The sequence below is a fragment of the Narcine bancroftii genome, chromosome 3 (assembly GCF_036971445.1).
Source record: "Narcine bancroftii isolate sNarBan1 chromosome 3, sNarBan1.hap1, whole genome shotgun sequence".
Classification (NCBI taxonomy): Eukaryota; Metazoa; Chordata; class Chondrichthyes; order Torpediniformes; family Narcinidae; genus Narcine; species Narcine bancroftii.
In genome coordinates, this window is record NC_091471.1 from 26,691,309 (window position 1) to 26,710,624 (window position 19,316).

At 39.4% G+C, this 19,316-nt stretch overlaps 1 protein-coding gene across 3 annotated transcripts in view; it reads left to right on the forward strand.

Moving 5' to 3' along the window:
* Positions 1 to 19,316, forward strand: part of rnf103 (ring finger protein 103) — a 78,668-nt gene that overhangs the window by 13,770 nt on the left and 45,582 nt on the right. For 2 of the 3 annotated variants that reach the window (XM_069923641.1, XM_069923642.1), the window contains exon 4: positions 12,765 to 14,754. The exons of the other annotated variant lie outside the window; for it this stretch is intronic. In XM_069923641.1, coding sequence (XP_069779742.1) covers positions 12,765 to 14,304 — 1,540 coding nt within the window. In that variant the 3' untranslated portion in view covers positions 14,305 to 14,754. Of the gene's footprint in view, positions 1 to 12,764; positions 14,755 to 19,316 lie in introns of those variants that run through there. 3 annotated transcript variants of the gene reach the window in all.

Consider the following 19,316-nt stretch of genomic DNA (forward strand, 5'->3'; position numbering starts at 1 on the left):
CTTCTGGCATATATAAACAGTCAGCGAGGTCAGCTGTCATGCAATTTTATTTTTTAAATAATGAAAATTCCTCAATACTAGCAATGGTAGTTCTTCCCCCATAAGGAAGAACTGTGGCAGCAACTTGATTCTGATTCACCTCAGCATTACTTATTGAATCACAGAACCATATTCCATTTATATTAATGTTATTTTAAAATTGTACAACTTGTAGCTCCAGTTCTTCACTGCTAGCTTTATCTTTGTGATCAACCCAGCTGGCAGAGAAATTGTGAAGAATGATTAAACAATGTTGTCAAAAGTTGAACCAATCTGCTTTTAGTCCATGCTGAATCTCCACACCCTCCTTGTTGACTCCAATTCTATTTTCTCACATACACAATATTTTTTATAAAAGTATTTTTGTTTGATATGAAACTGTATTTCAACCCACCTGACTATGATCTCTTAATGTCTGCACTTTGAGCCTATCATTTTTGTTTATCCATAAATTCCAACCTGTTCAAACAATGGTATTAAATTTCCAAAGTGATTAATGTCACAGAATTTCTCAGCACGTTAGTGCAAAAGATAAAGCCTCTTTAGCAAGAAGTGCTAAGTGGACAATCTATCTCTCCTCCTCCAATGGTCCCCAATGAAATAGATGCCATCTTCCACCAATTCTATTCACTTCATGTAATATGAATAAACCGTAAAAGGCATCGAAGCAGCAAAGTCTTTGGACTCTGATATAATGGGAGTTCCAGAACTTGCTGTACCTTTGGACAAGTTGTTCTTGTACAGTTACAATTCTGGGATCTATCTGACAAAGTGGAAAATTGCCCAGGTATATCTTTCCACAAGAACAAATCCAACCTGGCCAATTATTGCCACATTAATCTATGCTTGATTCTCTGCAAAGTTATGGAAAGTCCCATAGAGGAGCACTTGCTGAGCAATAACTTGCTCACAGATTTTCTGTTTGAGTTCTATCAAAGCCACTCAGCTTCTGATCTTATTGCAGCCTTGGTCCAAACATGGCAAACAGAGCTAAACTTCATGGATGAATTGAGGGTAACTGCCCCAATACAGGGACCTAACCTTTTATCCAGAATCGTTGGGACTGGACACCTGCCATTGTTTGGAATCTTCAGTATTTCAGAATCATTTTAAAATGGAGGACCCTTTTAAGTAAATGCAACGTTTCAAAATCATGTAAAAGGTCACAAAACAGGAGCTGCAGGGTGTTAAATGAATTTGGATAAATAAAGTCCATAATATCACTAGCATGTTTTTTAATTTTAAAGTAAAACTTCAAAAACTGGCTTCTGACTGGTAGCATCGACTGGGAAGGTGGGTGACGCTCGATAGGGAGGGGCTCTTTTTGAAAATTTTATTTATTAGTATCTTTCATGCATTTCAAATTAACTTTACAATATCATTACATAGATAAATACTTTTCAATTTTCTCCACCCCCACCTCCTACCATCCCTAACCCCTGCAGAGAGAAGAAAAAGGTAGAAAAAAAGAAAACACATTCATTGTAATAATTATAAACCACATTAATAATGCCATAATACATTTCTTGATGAAAGTACCATATTTTCAGGAGGGGATTGGATTAGAAGGTCTGGATTACTCTATATTCATAAATCTCCCAAATTTGACAAAATTTATCATCTCTCATAAGTGACTTTTTTCTAATGGGAGACAATATTTCATTTCATTAAAAATTTACATTTACATTTTCCACGTTTTAGCTACACACTTTCTCGCTATTGCTTGACTCAAAAAATCTCTTTTTATATTTATCTAATTCCAACTTAATGTCGTCTTCATAATATATTACCCAACAAAAAAAAATTCTTGGATCTAATTTAACCTTCACTTTTAATATCTACTCTTTCCAAAAAGCTTTCACCTTTTCACACAACCATACTGCTGAATGCAAGAAATTACCAACCTCTTTTTTTACATCTAAAATTTATTCAATTTGTAGGGTGTGTAATACATTTGATGTGTGGGGGAAAAAATTATATTGAACCATTTGATATCTAGCATTGATTGTATTAGTTACACTATCTCTACAGTTTCATTCATATTTCTTCTTGAATTTGTATATTTAAATCCTGTTCCCACTTCAATTTAGTTTTATACGAATCTTTTTTTTTCCTTTATTTCTTGTAATTTATTATACATAGTAATTATAAATCTTCAAATAATTAAGGTATCTATTATATTCAAATCGACTGCTCCGGAAGTCTCGTCCATTCCTATCTTCTTCAAATATGATTGTAATTGATAATATACAAATATTGTATTTTGTAATATCCCATATTTCTCCTTTAATTGATCAAATATCATAAAAATTGAACCTCTAAAACAATCTCGTATTTTCTGTATACTTTTTTCATATCAATTGTCAAGTAAAGAATTATTCATTGTAAACAGAAGTTGATTTTGTCTTAGTCAATTGAGCCAACTAATAATTCCTTGTACCTCTTGCCACATGTATCCCATTCCATATTCAAACCATATGTTTTAAAATTGATAATACTTTTCTACCTTTAAAAAATTTCATAGTTCCATTTATACAATATTTGGTCTGGACTTTCTTCACCTATATTATTCATCTCAATATCTACCCAAGATATTTTTTCTTCCCTTTGATACCAAGAAGACAAAAATCTCAATTGAACTGCCTTATAATAACTTTTAAAATTTGGTAATCTTAAATCTCCTTGATTTTTTTTCCATGTCAACTTTTCCGTATTTATCCTTGCTGATTTTCCTCTCCATAAAAACTCCCTAATATTCTTAATTAATGGTCTTAAAAAAAAAAAAAATTAAATTTCAGGCACCTGAATTTGTAATGTTTGAAATAAGTATTGAATTCTAGGAAAATTATTAATTTTAACACAATTCACCCGCCCTATTAACCTTATTGGTAATTCCTTCCATCTTTTTAAATCTTCCTCCAATCTTTTTAAGTGGTAAATAATTCAAATTTATAAAAATTATTCAATTGCTTATTTACTATTATCCCCAAATATTTATCCCCCTCACTTTGCCATTTAAATTTTACTAACTTTTTACATTGTGTATAATCTGCATTTCACTTTTATCCACATTAACCTTGTATCCTGAAACTAATCCATATTCTATTAATCTTTCATTAATCTATTCAGTGAAGTTTCGGGTTTAGTCAAGTATACTATAAATCATCTGCAAAAAGACTAATTTTATGTACTTTGTCTCATATCTCAAAACCTGTAATTTCCTCATCCCCTCAGATCACTTCAGCTAACAGTTCTATTGCCAATGCAAATAAGATTTGTGAAAGTGAGCAACCCTGCTTAGAAGACCTTCCTAATCTAATCAAACCTGACATTTGACTATTTCCTACTACTTTCGCCTTTGGTTCATTACACAGTGCTTCTATTCCATTTATACTTATCTCAGGAAATCCAAACTTGTATAAAACCTTAAATAAAATGTCCCATTCTGATCTATCAAATGCCTTTTCTGCATCTAAAGTAACTGCTACTGCTGGAGCTTTTTTTTCTTTGAGCTATATTTATCAAACAAAAATCTCACTATATTATCTGCTGTCTTCCTTTTCCTAATAAACCCCAACTGGTCCATATTAATCAATTTTTGAAGGATCTTAACCAAATGATTAGCCCACAATTTGGATACAATTTTATAATCTACATTTAACAAAGATATTGGTCTATATGAAACTGTTTGTGTATGATCTTTCCCATTTTTTGGTATTACTGTTATCAATGCCATCTTAACGGATTCTGGTACATTATTTACTTATTTGATCTAATATCTCTTTAAGAATTGGCACCAACAGTTCCTTAAATTCCTTATAAAATTCTACCGGAAAATCATCTTCTCCTGGCTTTTTATTACTTTGCAATGCTTTCATAACCTCATATATCTCAGCTTCTGCAAAGGAATTAGATAAATCTTTCCTCTCCTCTTCACACAAATTTAGTAATTGAATTTATTGCAAATATTGCTCTATTTTAATTTCTTGTTTTAACTCAGACTTGAATAACTTCTAAAATTTTCATTTATTTCCTTTGACATAAACCATCTGATAATTCTTGTCTTTCATTGCTGCTATAGTCTTAGGTACCTGTTCTTTCTTTAACTGTCACCTTGGGCGTTCTTCCTCCCAGTTCATAATACCTTTGTTTAGTTTGTAAAAAGTCTCTTTCAACTCTGTTTGTATCGTATTAAACCTTTTTTGTTTCTATTAATTTCTTATTTGGAGTAATTTGTATTGTTTTATCTAAATCCGTTATTTCCTATTCTAATTTATCTACTTCCTTTAAATAGTCCTTTTTTTAAATTTCACCGTATAGCTAATTATTTGTCCTCCTAAATATGCCTTTAAAGTATTCCATATAACAAATTTATTCTTTATCGAATCTTTATTTTCCATAAAGAACTTAATTTGTTTTCTTACAAAATCACAAAAATCTTTCCTTTTCAACAATACCTTATTTAATCTCCACCTAGATCCACTAATTTTTTTCTTCCTCAGATGCTATTGACAATAACAACGGGGAATGGTCCGAGAGTGCAAGCCAAATATTCCACCTGTTGTACTCTAGATTGAACTTGAGCTGCCAATAAAAACATGTCAATTCATAAATGTGTTGGAAAGAATAAAATGAATAATCTCTATCGTTCGTATGCATTTTCCTCCAAATATCTATCAATCCCATAGCTACCATTAATTCTCTGTATTTTCCTGATCTATCCATTTTCAAGTTAAATGTTAAATTAACATCTTCTCTCATCAAAATTTTATCATTGGCATTTGACAGTTTCCATATAACCGTTGTTCACTCGAACAACTCCACTAGCTGCCCCCCCCCCCCCCCCCCCCGGCTCTCCGCCCATAACCTTCCAACTCCCTCACCTCCATGTACACAGGGAAAGAGTCTACTCATGTCTAGTCTATCTATTCCCTTCATAATTTTAAATACCTCTATCAAATCCCCACTCAATCATCCAGTGAATAAAATCTTTCTCCGTACTCTAGATGCTGTAAGCCAGGCAACATCCTTGTAAATCTCTGCACCCTCTCCACCTTATCTATATCCTTTCTATAATTTGGAGAACTGTAAAAATATCTTGCATAAATTTACTGGGTCACGTCTCCAGAATGGAGGACCATCGCCTTCCCAAGATGGTGTTATATGGCGAGCTCTCCACTGGCCACCGTGACAGAGGTGCACCAAAGAAAAGGTACAAGGACTGCCTAAAGAAATCTCTTGGTGCCTGCCACATTGACCACCGCCAGTGGGCTGATAACGCCTCAAACCGTGCATCTTGGCGCCTCACAGTTTGGCGGGCAGCAACCTCCTTTGAAGAAGACCGCAGAGCCCACCTCACTGACAAAAGGCAAAGGAGGAAAAACCCAACACCCAACCCCAACCAACCAATTTTCCCTTGCAACCGCTGCAATCGTGTCTGCCTGTCCCGCATCGGACTTGTCAGCCACAAACGAGCCTGCAGCTGACGTGGACTTTTTACCCCCTCCATAAATCTTCGTCCGCGAAGCCAAGCCATATAAATTCAACAAGGTCCAATTTTCTGAGTACATTTGACATTCTATCATAACATACCTTCCTGCCACGTCCTTTTCTACATTTAACATTTTTACTGGTAGATTTTTATTTAACAGTATTGCAACTCCTTGAGCCTTTGAATTAAATGAGGCTGCCACTACTTTACCTACCCAATTTCTTCGTAATTTATCTAATTCCTTCTCCTTTAAATGTCTCTTTTTTAAAAAAAAGCTAATATATTTTCTATAAATACAATATTTTATGTTTTATTTGATTTTGTATCCCATTAACATTAAAACTCAAAGTTAATCTTCCCAATCAGTTTCAATCAAATTAACCCCTACTCATCCAACCTTCATCCTCCAAATCTTCCTTTAACATAACAAAGGCATTATACTTTATTAGATCTATTATACCAATAAATGTGTGGAAAATAGAAAAGAAACAAAAAATGATAGAAATCCTCAAAAAAAGACACAAAAAAAACATACTCTTTTTCCCTGCAACCGTGTCTGCCTGTCCCGCATCGGACTTGTCAGCCACAAACGAGCCTGCAGCTGACGTGGACATTTACCCCCTCCATAAATCTTCGTCCGCCAAGCCAAAGAAGAAAGTCCAGCCAAAACCACACACATGATTCAGTGGCAGCCAGCAAATATTCCCTTTGCCCCCCCCCCCGAATCTTGTATTAACTAGCCTCTACGTACATCTTGTCAGTTACTTAACTACCTATTAATATCGTCTTAACTCCCTACCCTTATAATTTAAAAAAAGTCAAATAAACATATAATCTTCCAGTTTTACCTCCTTACCCCTTCCCATTTTAATAGGTTACCCCTTACTTCCCATCTTAGCAAGCAAAGATTCAGCAAAAGCTTTGGCTTCATCAGAATCTGGAGAAAAAAAATTATGCTTATCATCTAGAAAAATTTTCAATACAGCAGGATATATCAAAACAAATGCATACCCCTTCTTCCACAAAACTTTAACTATATTAAATTTCTTTCTCTTTTTCAACAGTTCAAAACTTGCATCTGAGTAAAAGAAGATCTTGTTTCCATTGTAGATCATTAGGGCTTGTCTTGCCTTCACTTTCTTTGCTGCTAATTCCAACACTTTCTCTCCTCATAGCAAAGGAAATTAACCAATATTGGATGAGGGTTTTGACCTTCTTGTGGCTTTGGTCTTGAAGCTCTATGGGCTCTTTCAATGTCTCCTTTAAATTCTTCCATTCCCAGTACTTTCGGTATCCAACTTTGTAAAATTTCTTCATATCCTGACCTTCATCACCTTCTCTTAGCCACACAATCTTGATGTTATTTTTCTACTGTAATTTTCCAAGGTGTCCCATCTTCTGACTTGAATGTTCCTTCATTATTTTTGATTCTACTTGCAAATTTTTCACCTGATCTTTTAATTGCTCTATTTCCGATTCATTTCCTTTTATTCTTTCTTCCATAACTTCTAATTTCTTATCCATTTGCTTTAAGGTATCCTGTACCTGACCAGTCACATCTCTAGATTCTGTCACTTGATCAGATATGACTTTGAGTCTGTTGCAATGTTTCTTTCAGAGACTGCTGCAGATTACCCATAATCCCAGATTACCCATAATCCCAGATTACCCATAATCCCATTTTGATCTCCGAAGCCAATAATAGTTTCTTTACTAACCTCTCTGAATCCTCCTTCTGTATCCCATTCAACTTCTACCCCTATTAGTTCTTTACTGGGTTCTCTCCCGGAACTGTCAGGTTCAGGATTTTTTTTTAAAGTGCTTCCATTTTTTTCTTCTCTGTGCAGGTGCGACTCCTCGCACCTGCGCAGTAGATGTTCTTCTTCAGTTACCAGCGGCCATTGTCAGGGGAGACCTTGGGCAAAAGAGCTCAAGGTCTCCCCTACTCTCTGGCATTCACCATGGAGGACCAGCTTCCAAACAGCTCCAGGCTTCTTCTTTGAGGTTGGCCTTGTTTCTTTCTCATCCTTTTCTTTTTCCGCTCTAGTGCTGTAATAACAAGTTTTTCCTTCTTTGGTGGCATCCTGTTCTTTTCTCCAACTCTTCCAATAGTTTATTTCACTGTCTTTCAAAACTTTTCTGTATTTTTTTTACTTTTAAACTTTTGGGGAGAGTAGGGATGACATTACGAATTCCATGTCATCACTTGACACACCCCCAAGGGAGGGGCTCTTTAAAAAGTAACAATCACACTAATCAACGATGACACCCAGCAGGGAGTTGCTCTTGTAAAGTGATAATCGCACTAATTAGCAATGGTGCACGCCATGAAGAGCTATTTATTAGGTGGTGATGCCACAGATTATCAATGTGGAACATGACGGGATACACAGAATTTGTTATACAGTGAAGCCCTAATTTAATGTGAATTCTGATATAACATGATGAGTCATTGGACCACTAAACATCCACCTTCCATTCTTTGAGATAGGATAAGCAAGCCCATTTTAAAAGATGCAGTACCAGGGATGGCCACCTTGTGGCGCAGCAGATGTTTAGAGGTGGCATGTCAAAATGATTTAAGTACAGTAATGTTTATCTTGATGTGGAATTCATCGCATTGATGGGTTGGGGGGTGGTGTGTGTTGCTATGAACAGAGGAGGGTGGGTCTTGTTGGGTCATGTTTGGTGCCAAACTCCATCTTTGAGTCATCTACCGAAAAGAAAAAAAAGTGCCGGTTTTTGGAGACTGCTGATGTTCAGAATTTCAGATAAATAGTTAGGCACCTGTATCAAATCAGCATCAAGGAGCTCTGGCTAAATTGGAGTCGATGGGAATCAGAGGGCAAACCCAATGCTGGTTAGATTTCGGCCTAGCACAAATGAAAATGATTATGGTGGCTGAAGCTCATTCTTTCAGCTACAGGACACATCCCTGAAGGAGTTCCTCAGAATAGTTTCCAAGACCCAACAACCTTGAGCTTCTTTCAGTCACAAGGTCAGAGTAGAGACAATCATTGATGATTGCCACTCTTTGATAACAATGCAATCCACACCAAATACAGTGGAACTCCATTATAACACGATAGTTGAGGTCCAAAAAAAAATTGCATCGCAATAAAAAAAGAAGGGCCGTGCTAAATTGGTGCTTCACTACTGTGTTCAATATATAAACACATCAATTATGGCAGCAGCCCCACCACCCTCCTCTGTTCATAGCAACACACACCACCCCCCAACCCATCAATGCGATGAATTCCACATCAAGATAAACATTACTGTACTTAAATCATTTTGACATGCCACCTCTAAACATCTGCTGCGCCACAAGGTGGCCATCCCTGGTACTGCATCTTTTAAAATGGGCTTGCTTATCCTATCTCAAAGAATGGAAGGTGGATGTTGGGTCCAATGACTCATCATGTTATATCAGAATTCACATTAAATTGGGGCTTCACTGTATAACAAGTTCTGGACAATATTCATGCTTGGGCATATAGGTGGCAAGTAACATTTGTACAATACAAGTGCCAGGTCATGACAATATCCAACAAGAGAAAATCCATCTATCATTCCCTGACATTGAATGGCATTACCTTCACTGGACAAGCGTGGCTTCAACAACTCATTGCAGTCCATCTACAACCGTTCATTCCACCACTGACACCATCTGCAGGATACACTGCAGCATCTCACCAGGACTCCTTGGCAGCACCTTCCAAATTCATAATCTCTACCAGTTAGAAGGACAGGTCAGCAAAAGCATGGGGACACCTGCAACCTGGTAATTGCTGTACATGTTATAACCACATTCTGGCTTAGAAATGTATAACTGTCACTGGGTGAGAGTCCTGGAAAACATGGATGTGCGGTTAAAGAAGTCAGCACATCACAACCCTATCAAGGATGCTTGGGGATGGACAATTAAATGATGGCTTAGCTTTTAAAGCCCACATCCCTTGAATGTTTTTAAAAAAAATCAGAATACTCCTTCAATAAATATTAAGATGCTTGTGCAGGTAGTGTTTTAGGGGGACTCCGAGCAAAGTCTGCAGAGCACAACTGTCAAAAGAGTGTGCAAGAGCCAGAATTGAATGAATGCAGAGATTTACAAGGCTGCAAGAAATTAGAGTTAATGGTTTGAGTGATGTGGAGGATACTGTCAAGGGTTGAGACCATGAGGAAAGTTTTTAAATCTGTTATGTGAGAGGGAGTCTGTTTAAGATGGAAACACAAATGTTATTGAGCAAAGCCTAGAGTTCTGATGAGCGCATAGTTTTGCAGATTTAGGAAGAGCATTTAATTAGTCAAATGTAGTGTTGATCTTAGGCAGAAGTAAGATCAAAATGTAACAGTTGGAAATGGGCAGTCTTAGTGATTCCATGAACATGCAGATGAAACAACAAAGTTGCAAATCTTCACCTCTTGTGTAATTTCATAGCTTGGGAATAATGGTCATGAAGTTGGTTCTATGCCTTGAATCAAGGATATGTCTCCAAAACTTTCCCACACTTGGTTGTGTTAAATTTCTGCTCATTCGTCACTAAATTGGAGATAAGTAAGAGAAAATTTGAGAACCTAAATGGTCCTGTGGTGAAGAGAGAGACTAAGTATAGCCAGTACTTTTGGAACCTGGTGGGTATTCAATATATCTCCGCCATTTCCTTCATGGCTCTTGCAATGTTACAAAATAGATGTTTTGTATCAGCTGTCCATCTGATACTCCCTTACTACAAAGCTTCCTCAAATTCTAACTTTTTTTTCTTTTGATTAACATTGAAATTTCACATCCAAAAATATAGAGTACATATGGATATGTTAAAATTCAAAACTACACATTACACTTAAATCATATTTCATCCAGATTTTAATCAAACAGATTATATTGTATTGATATTTTATTTCATTTTTTTTTTAAAGTCTAAACCCACTACCAAAAAAGAAGCTGTTTAGCCAAAAAAATAATTTTTATCAGATAAATGACCTTCATGACAAAGATTATAAAAATACGGTATTTGACGTAATATGGTCCATGCTTTCTGGAGCTGTTGCTCACTCTTTCCCCTCCCCCCCCTCCCCCACTTGCTCTCCCTCTCCTCTGCTTTGAGGAGAGCCTCAATAATCAGACTTCGTTTGACGAGCATGGCCCCACACCCCCCCCCCCCCGAACAAATTGAATGAGGTGTGAGATTTCAGGAAAAATTTGTCTTAGCATATTTACCTTCACTCACCTTGATGGAAACCCTCCAGCCTTGCATGGCCAAGATGCCGAAGCCTCCTCATACACGAGCAACAACAACAACAACATGACCTCCTGCACACAGAGGCTCGGGCTGCTCTCCTCCCCACCAGCACCGTACTAATTCCAATTGACATGTGTCAGGACCTGCAGGCATGCAAGGATGTGAGGGAGAGAAGCCAGAGCCCAGGGAGCAAATAATGGATCGCATGCTTTGAGAGGAGCACTGACCTTGGTGATTAGGTTCCACGCTGAGTCTTTGTTCAAGGAGCACAGCTCCCCAAACAGATTGAATGAGGGGTGGGTGGCAGTAAGCAAGCAGCTTGTTAAGCTCAGCTTGACAGGTCATTTGCTCTCTCCCACCCGCCCCTGCGCCTCATTCAATTTGTTCGGGGGGGGGGGGGGGTCATGCTCCTCAAACAAAGTCTGATTATTGAGGCCCAGTGCTCTCCTCAAAGCACTGAGGGAGGAAGAGAGAGCAATTGGGGGGAGTGAGCGACAGCGGCGGCTCAAGAGCGCATGGACCATTTGAGGGAAGGTGGGTCACAAATCAGCAGGCCCGCTTACTGGACAGTCATAGCACCTCCATGGGCTTCTTGAACCTGTGTGAGTAGTTTGATCGCTTTCCTCCTGTCACCATCTTGCGGAGGAAAGCCTCCACTGCTTTTGTATTTCGGTGCCAAAAATGGTGTGGCACCAAAATGTCATCTCTGTGTATAGGACCTGGGGTGGTTTTGAGGTGATTTTTTTTGGGGGGTGGGGAGATAGAGAAATGGGGGTCCTATATACTGTCAAACACGATAATTTATAAAGGGTCTCCATGGTGTTTGAAAATTTAAATTCAAATCAGAAATTAATTCTAACTTTTTGAGTGTCTTTCATAATTTCCTTTACATTTCTATTATTATGGTTTATTGTCATGTTTTATCTGGTACAGTGAGAAGGATTTTTCTGCAATTAGTCCAGCAAGTCACTGCAGCATGCTTACAAAATGGAAGAGCAAGAGCCCAATTATGGAATATAGTGTCAAAGTGGAAAGAACGATTAGTACATAGCAAGGAGAGTATGAGAGTACTGTTGTGGGGTTCATTCAGGGGCCTGATGGCTGTAGGGAGGAAACTGTCTTCACCCACTGATGTGCAATTTCCTACTAGAACCTTCCCTCTGATGGGAGGAGGGAGAAGAGTGTCTGTTGGGGATGGGATAATTCCTTCAGTATGTTGGCTGCAGGAAGAGTTGGAAGGAAGGCAGATTTGGATTATGTTCTGAGTTGCACTCGTTACCTTTTGCAGCTTTTTCTGGTCTTGGGCAGAACTGCTCCTATCGCTTGTGATGTTCTAGCTTGTGTGCTTTTGATGGACTTGTTGAAGTTGTTTTGGAACACAGATGATGTCCAAAATTTCCTTGGCCTTCTAAGAAAGTCGAGGCATTGGTGTAGATGGTTGAGGTCAGATCATGGGAAGTATTTACTCCCAAGAACTTGAAGCCATCTACTGTCTTCACTTCAGTGCCATTGATGTGAACAGGCATGTGTGCTCTTACTCCTGAAATCTATGATCAGCTGCTCTGTCTTACATTGAAAGTGTTTTCTTTGCACCATGCCACTAGAGTCTCAATCTCCTTCCAGTATTTTGTCTGATTGTTTGATATTCAACCCAAGGCTGTGTTGTCATCAGTGAACTTAAGGATAGAGTTGTAATGGTATTTGGCTGTACAGTTGTGGGTGTAGAGGGAATATAGTAAGAAAATAGGTACACATCCCTGCAGAGCAGCACTGTGGAGTATGATCACTCATTGTGGTCTGTTACATAGGAAGTTTAGGATTCAGCTCCATTTTGTCTTATCTATATGATATTTTCACTTAAAACAACCTTTTAAATAGGCAATGCGGATCCAAGAAGTAAGTGGTATTTACAGATGATATGACAGATGACTTGCTTCTGTGCAAATACTGTAATTACAAAACCTGTTCATGGTGCATTTTTTCCCTTTTAGATACTGTAACAAAAGAGATTGGTTGAAATCAACACTCATCATGTCCATTCCACAGACCAACACTTCAAAAGGGAAAGTAATGCTTAAGGAGTATAATGGACGTAGGATCGAAGTTGAGTATATTTTTAAATGGATAAACACCCATGTGGCATCTCGGATTAAAACGATCAGAAGTCCCGGTCAGCTAAAGGAAGAGTGGAAGAAAAGTGATCAATATCCTGTAAAGATGTATTTGTTTGCAAGCCTGGACCAGCCACCTGCATTCTATTCTGTTCTCAGTGTAAAATTTACAGGACGTGTGGAATTCATTTTTGTTGATGTCCAGAACTGGAACAGTGACAGCTACATGAAGGAAATTGGTGTTAATCAGTACCCAGCATATATTGTGAAAACACCTGAAGGTATCTATAAATATGGGAACACTACAGGGGAATTCATATCACATCATGCAATGGATGTATTTCTTCGATCGTTGCAGCCTGAAGTCAATGATCTCTTTGTCCTGAGTCTAGTTTTGGTTAATTTGATGGCATGGATGGACTTGTTTATAACGCAAGGTGCTACAATAAAACGATTTGTCGTTCTTATAAGTACACTAGGAACTTATAACTCCTTATTAATAATGTCTTGGCTACCAATAATTGGATTTTTGCAGTTACCATATTTGGAAAGCTTTTATGAATATAGCTTAAAATTTTTGAGATATGCAAACACAACCACCTTGGCTTCTTGGGTTCGAGCTGATTGGACCTTCTACTCCTCTCATCCTGCTCTGTTTCTCAGCACATACCTGGGTCATGGCTTGCTAATAGATTACTTTGAGAGAAAACGAAGGCGTAATAATAATGAGGATGAAGTAAATGTGAATAATCTTGAATGGCTGTCAAGCCTGTGGGACTGGTATACAAGCTTCTTGTTTCATCCAATGGCTTCATTTCATCACTACCCTTACAATTTGGATTGGGAGGAAGATCCTGATTTGTTGCTAGAGAGACTTGCATTCCCAGATTTGTGGTTGCATCCACTGATCCCAACAGATTACATAAAGAACCTACTAACATGGCGATTTAAAAGTATTGCAGGGCATTCTGAAGATGAAATAAGTGAAAGCTGGCATGACACGGAGAGTGATTCTGAAAGTGAAAGCCATGATGTGCGCAATAAATCAGGGTTAAGTGGTCGTGAAGAACCAAGCGGACTCCAGACACCAGTTGAAGGAAAGGTGCAAATAAATGAAGAAACCCATAGCAGAGCGTTTCATTCTGGCAATGTTTGTCAAAGCACGGCAACATTACACAGAAGCATTAACGTCACTGAAGTTGACGAGCCAGACTGGTCGGCTTGGCCCAGTGACATGCTGCATTGTTCGGAATGTGTGGTGTGCCTGGAGAATTTCCGAAACGGCTGCTTAATAATGGGACTACCCTGTGGTCATGTGTTCCATCAGCAATGTATTGTGGTCTGGTTGGCAGGAGGACGACACTGCTGCCCTGTGTGCAGATGGGCTTCCTATAAAAAGAAGCATTGTTTTGTCAGATAAGAACAATGTTTTCAGATGATATTTCAAGCTCTTAAATATCTAATACCTAATATGCATTGTGATGTTTGTTGTTCATGTTTGTGCTTTTATGTGGTTTAAATTTGGTTTTTGTGTAGAATTTCTGTTGAGCTGATCCACAGTATAACCACACTACATTTACAAATGAATACAATACTAATCTGGTTTATTTGTGAAAGCTTTACAACAATAGAACAAAAAATCTCGTTGATTCTCTTTTGATATGTTCAACCATCAATATGTCATAAACCGGAGACTGAGAAAAGCCTCCTGATGTGTAATTTTGTTAGAAAAATAATTAAATGAATTTATAATCAAAAGAATTTCCAATTTTGGGCACCATTTCTTTACCAGGACCTAGGAACAGCTCATGACTATTTTGAAATGCAAATCTTATTGTAAATGGGGTCAATAAAAAAAAAGTGTACACCATTAACTTTGTAGCATCTTTTTGCAGAGATTTTAAAGAAATGACTATATTTGAAAATGGAATAAAAGCATGGTTCTAAAAAAAAAACACACTTTAATTCCAAAATTATTGGATAGTTTATTAACTGAATGTATCATAAATAGATAATTTATCAAGTTTCATCTATACATTCAGAATATGGACTTCTCTAACCTTCCACATCCTTGCTGGCCTCCACTCTAACCCATGCCTGGTCTTTACCATCCCTGCTGACCTTTTCCCTCGCAGTAGATGCCTGGCCTTTGTCCCCCTTCTCAATGAGTTCTGTACACACAATGACATCAAATCCTTCTGTCTTCTCCATGCCTTTTTCTTCCACTAGGATTCTCCACCATCTTCCACTGCAGATCCCTTCTCCCACCTTAAACCTTCCTCCTCTTGAACACCATGTTCTGGCCTTCTGCCTGCTATGACTCTTTATATTTACAACTGCCACCAAGACCAACCATCTCAACTTTGTTCCCCTCATTCAAATCCCACCCCTCTGCCCTGCACTCTCTCCTCACCAATCCCAACCTCACTCACTATCAAACCTGCAGATAAGGGTAATGCTGTTGTGGTCTGGCACACCAAACTATACCTTGCTGAAGCCAGGTGACCATTCTCAGATACTTCCTCTTATCCCTTGAACAGGACCCCACCCACAAACATCAAGCATGATCTCTGACCTAGTTATTTCCCTTCTGTGGCCTCCAACCTTACTGTTTCTCTACCCTGCATTGCCTGCTTCTACTGGTTCCCAAGATCCACAACCTAATTCAACTGGTAGGCCCATAGTTTCCACATGCTCCTGCCTCACTTAACAGTATCTGCTTAACTTGACTCTGTTTAGTCCCCTCTCTACCAACATTCACAAAATTTTGCATATCACCCATCACATCATCAACTTTCAGATCCCTGAATTCGATTGCCTTATCTTCACCATGGACAACCAATTGGTATACTTCCATCTCCCATACCGATGATCTCAAAATCCTTTCTTTCTTCCTTGACAACTGACACAATTGGTCCCCTCCACCACCACTCTCCTCTGGCTGGCAGAACATATATTCACCCTCAGTAACTTCTTTGACTCGTCTTTCTCCAAGTCAAAGGGATAGCTCTGGGTACCTGCATGGGTCCCATGCCTGCCTTTTAATTGGCTGTGTGGAGCGATCCATGCTATAAGCCTACACAAGCCGGGATCCTCAACTCTTCCTCTGCTTCATTGACAGCTACATTGGTGCTGCCTCATGCACCCATGATGAACTTTTGGTGCAAACTTCCACCCTGAACTTAAATTCACTTGGTCCAGTTCTTGCAACACTCTTCCCCCATTTCACTCTTTGTCACCATCTTGGGAGACAAACTACAGACATTTTCTACCAACTCCCACAGTCACCTGGGCTACATCTCTTTACACCCTATCTCCTGGAAGGATTCTATTGTAATTTCTCAGTTTCCATTTCCTCTGCACCCAGGGCAAGGTCTGCCATGTGAGTCCATCTGAGAGATTCTCCTTTGAAAAACGTGGCTTCCCCTCTACTATCAACAAATTGGACCTCACCTGCATATCCTCCATTATCTACACCTCTGTTCTGTCCCACTCTGCCTCCAACCAAATCAAAGACCGGATTCCCCTTGTCCTCACCTACAATCCCACCAGCCTCTGCAGTCAATGTATCATCAATTAAATCAAAGACCGGATTCCCCTTGTCCTCACCTACAATCCCACCAGCCTCTGCAGTCAATGTATCATCCTCTCTAACTTTGGCCAGCAGCAAATCTTCCCCTCTGCCCCTTCTCCAGGGACTGTTCCCTCCATGACTCCCTTGTCCACTCATCACTTCCCACCAATCTCCCCTTGGCACCTTGCCTGTGGTTGCAGGTAATGCTACACCTATGCCCACACCTCCTTGCACCACCATTCAGGGCCCCCAAACAGTCTTTCCAACACTTCACTTGTGAATCTGCAGGGGTCATCTCCTGCATCTGGTGGTCCTCTATATTTGAGACCTCACAGCCTGAGGAATCACTTTGTTGAGCATCTTCACCTTTCTGCTGCAATAATGGGATCTCCCAGTGGCAACCTATTTCAATTCCCCTGCCGATGTGTCTTGTCTGTGGTCGCCTGCACTGCCAAACTCAGATCTTCTGCAAATTGGAGGAACCACACCTTGTATTCCATCTGGGCACCCTCCAACCAGATGGTATTAACATTAACTTCTCTGGTTTCCATTAGCCCCCACCCCCCCTACCCCATGTACCTCTATCCCTATTGCCATGGTTCCTTTCCTTTTATCCTCTCACCTTGTTTCGCTTTCTGTAGCCCTCTATACTGGTGAAAGTTAGAGGCATAATGTAGATAGCACTAAGATTAAAAAGACTTTTCTGGTTGGTTAGCAGTTGTGCTCTCTGTAGAAAAAGCCAAGATGTATTTTTATACACTGTGTGCGGAGATATATATGCATATATTTTGATATCCTTTTTTGAATATTTATAAATTTCAAACCACAGTAATAGTTACATGACATTAAATTCCAGAAATTATTTCAAAAAATTATACGTATATATAATCCCACCTTCCCTTCTTTCTTCCCCCCCCCCCCCCACCCCAAGCCCCTAGAATAAAGAAAAGAAAAAATAACTGGAGAATGCCAAGAAAAGAAAATATTTATACTATAAAATGTATTGGCTCTCTTCAGAGAGCCTATTAAACGTGAAAACCAAAATTTTGTAAATATTAGCACAATATTTTCCATAGAATATGATATTTATCTCGCAGATTAGAAGTAATCTTCTCTAATGGTATACAATTGCGAAGTCCTGCATGCCATCTTTCCATACCCAAGTCTATTTCTGACTTCCATGATATTGCGATACATTTCCTAGCAACTGCTAAAGCAATTAACACAAATTCAGTTTCATAGATTTTTAATTTTGGCCTTCTCGCCTTAATATTACTCAATAAAAATAACATCAGATCCTGTGGGAATTTGACTCCCGTGATTCGTTCCAAAAACTTCCCGAAGAAGTGGTGCTGGGGTCACTTGAACTCTTGCTGCCATCGCTCTCATCACCCGTGGATGAGGAGAAAATCCAGTCCAAGGCTCTGACATCGAGGTAGGTCCAATTCTTTCAAATCTTGTGACTTATTTTAGAACAAGTTTTCTAGTTGTTGGAAGCTTTCCTTTTCTCGCAGCCACAGTTAAAACTGTGCAGGGAAGATTTACAATAACTTTTAACAATTTTTTAAAAACTTTTTGTTCTGTTATTAATTAATTCTCCCAGGGGAGGCACTTTCCTACATCCTTCGCTCACACCATGACACCACCCCTTCCATATTCTTCTTCGTGGAATGATCCATTATCCCATGCACCCTGTAGTGACACATCAACCAAGTAGAGCGTGAGATTGAAGTGAAACTTTAATCAACCAAGAAACTTAACACAGCCTTGCCTCTAGCCGGGAAGGTCAGAAGTATTCAATGGGTGATTGTCTCACCTTTATATAATGGCAGGTATCCATATCATCACACACCCAATGAGGAAGCACCTTATTGGCTAGGTAGCTGTCCAGTGAAATACAATGGTATCTCCCACCATCAGAAGGAACCCCTGGTGCTATGGTCTACGCCAACCAAGCATTTTGACTTAGAACTGGGTAACTGCTGCTTCCCGTGTTTGTCTTATGCTAAAGCAAAGCTGGAGTAGCCCCTCCAGAGCGCAAGCCAGGGCAAAGTTGATATGGAAATCCGTCTGTTTCTCATGCAGTGGAACCCCCTTCTTCATGTTAATAACAGGTCTAAAGGAATGACAAAAGTCAATACAGTTTGGTGCCAGCAGTATTGCAGGAGTTGCCATGCCAGTGCTGGGTACAGTACTCAGCTGCCTTTGGGACTCTGACTCCAGATTTTTCCTTGGGGTTTACTCCCAAAGCTTTTCCCATAAGTGGGTATAGCCACAAGTTTTCTTTCTCCTGGATGAGTTACCATCTGTGGTTAACAAGTCCTATCTGCCCAGAGCAACTGATTTCAAGGTGCCAGTGACGCCTTTGCCCCTTCTCCTGTCAGTGAGAACAGCTCCACTGGGCATAAGAACTATGCCACTCATGAAGGCCAGGAGTTGGACTTGGTTGTCAGAGGTTGTTTGAGGTGCACGCCATGAAGAGCATTTGTGTATCAGTGGAAGGCTGATACCACTGCCACCCTTTGGCTATGACAACCTTTAGAACCAACTGTGGCAGAGCCTGCCATTCTAGGATCAGCCTCCATAGCTACATGGTTGATCACAGCTGACGATGGCCAAGAGAAGAGAGTGAGAGTGTGTGTGTGTGTAATCACGACTTGGCTTCATGAACGAAGATTTAGGAAGGGGGCTGTCTACATCTGCTGCAGGTTCTCTGGTGGCTGACGAGGCCAATGCGGGTCAGTCATGCCCGGCCGCAGCTGCTGCAAGGGAAATTCTGCTCTGGGTTTGGTATTGTGGTATCAGGGTTCTTCCTCCATCTCCTTTTGTCCTCAAGATTGTCCCTGCATGGGTTCTCG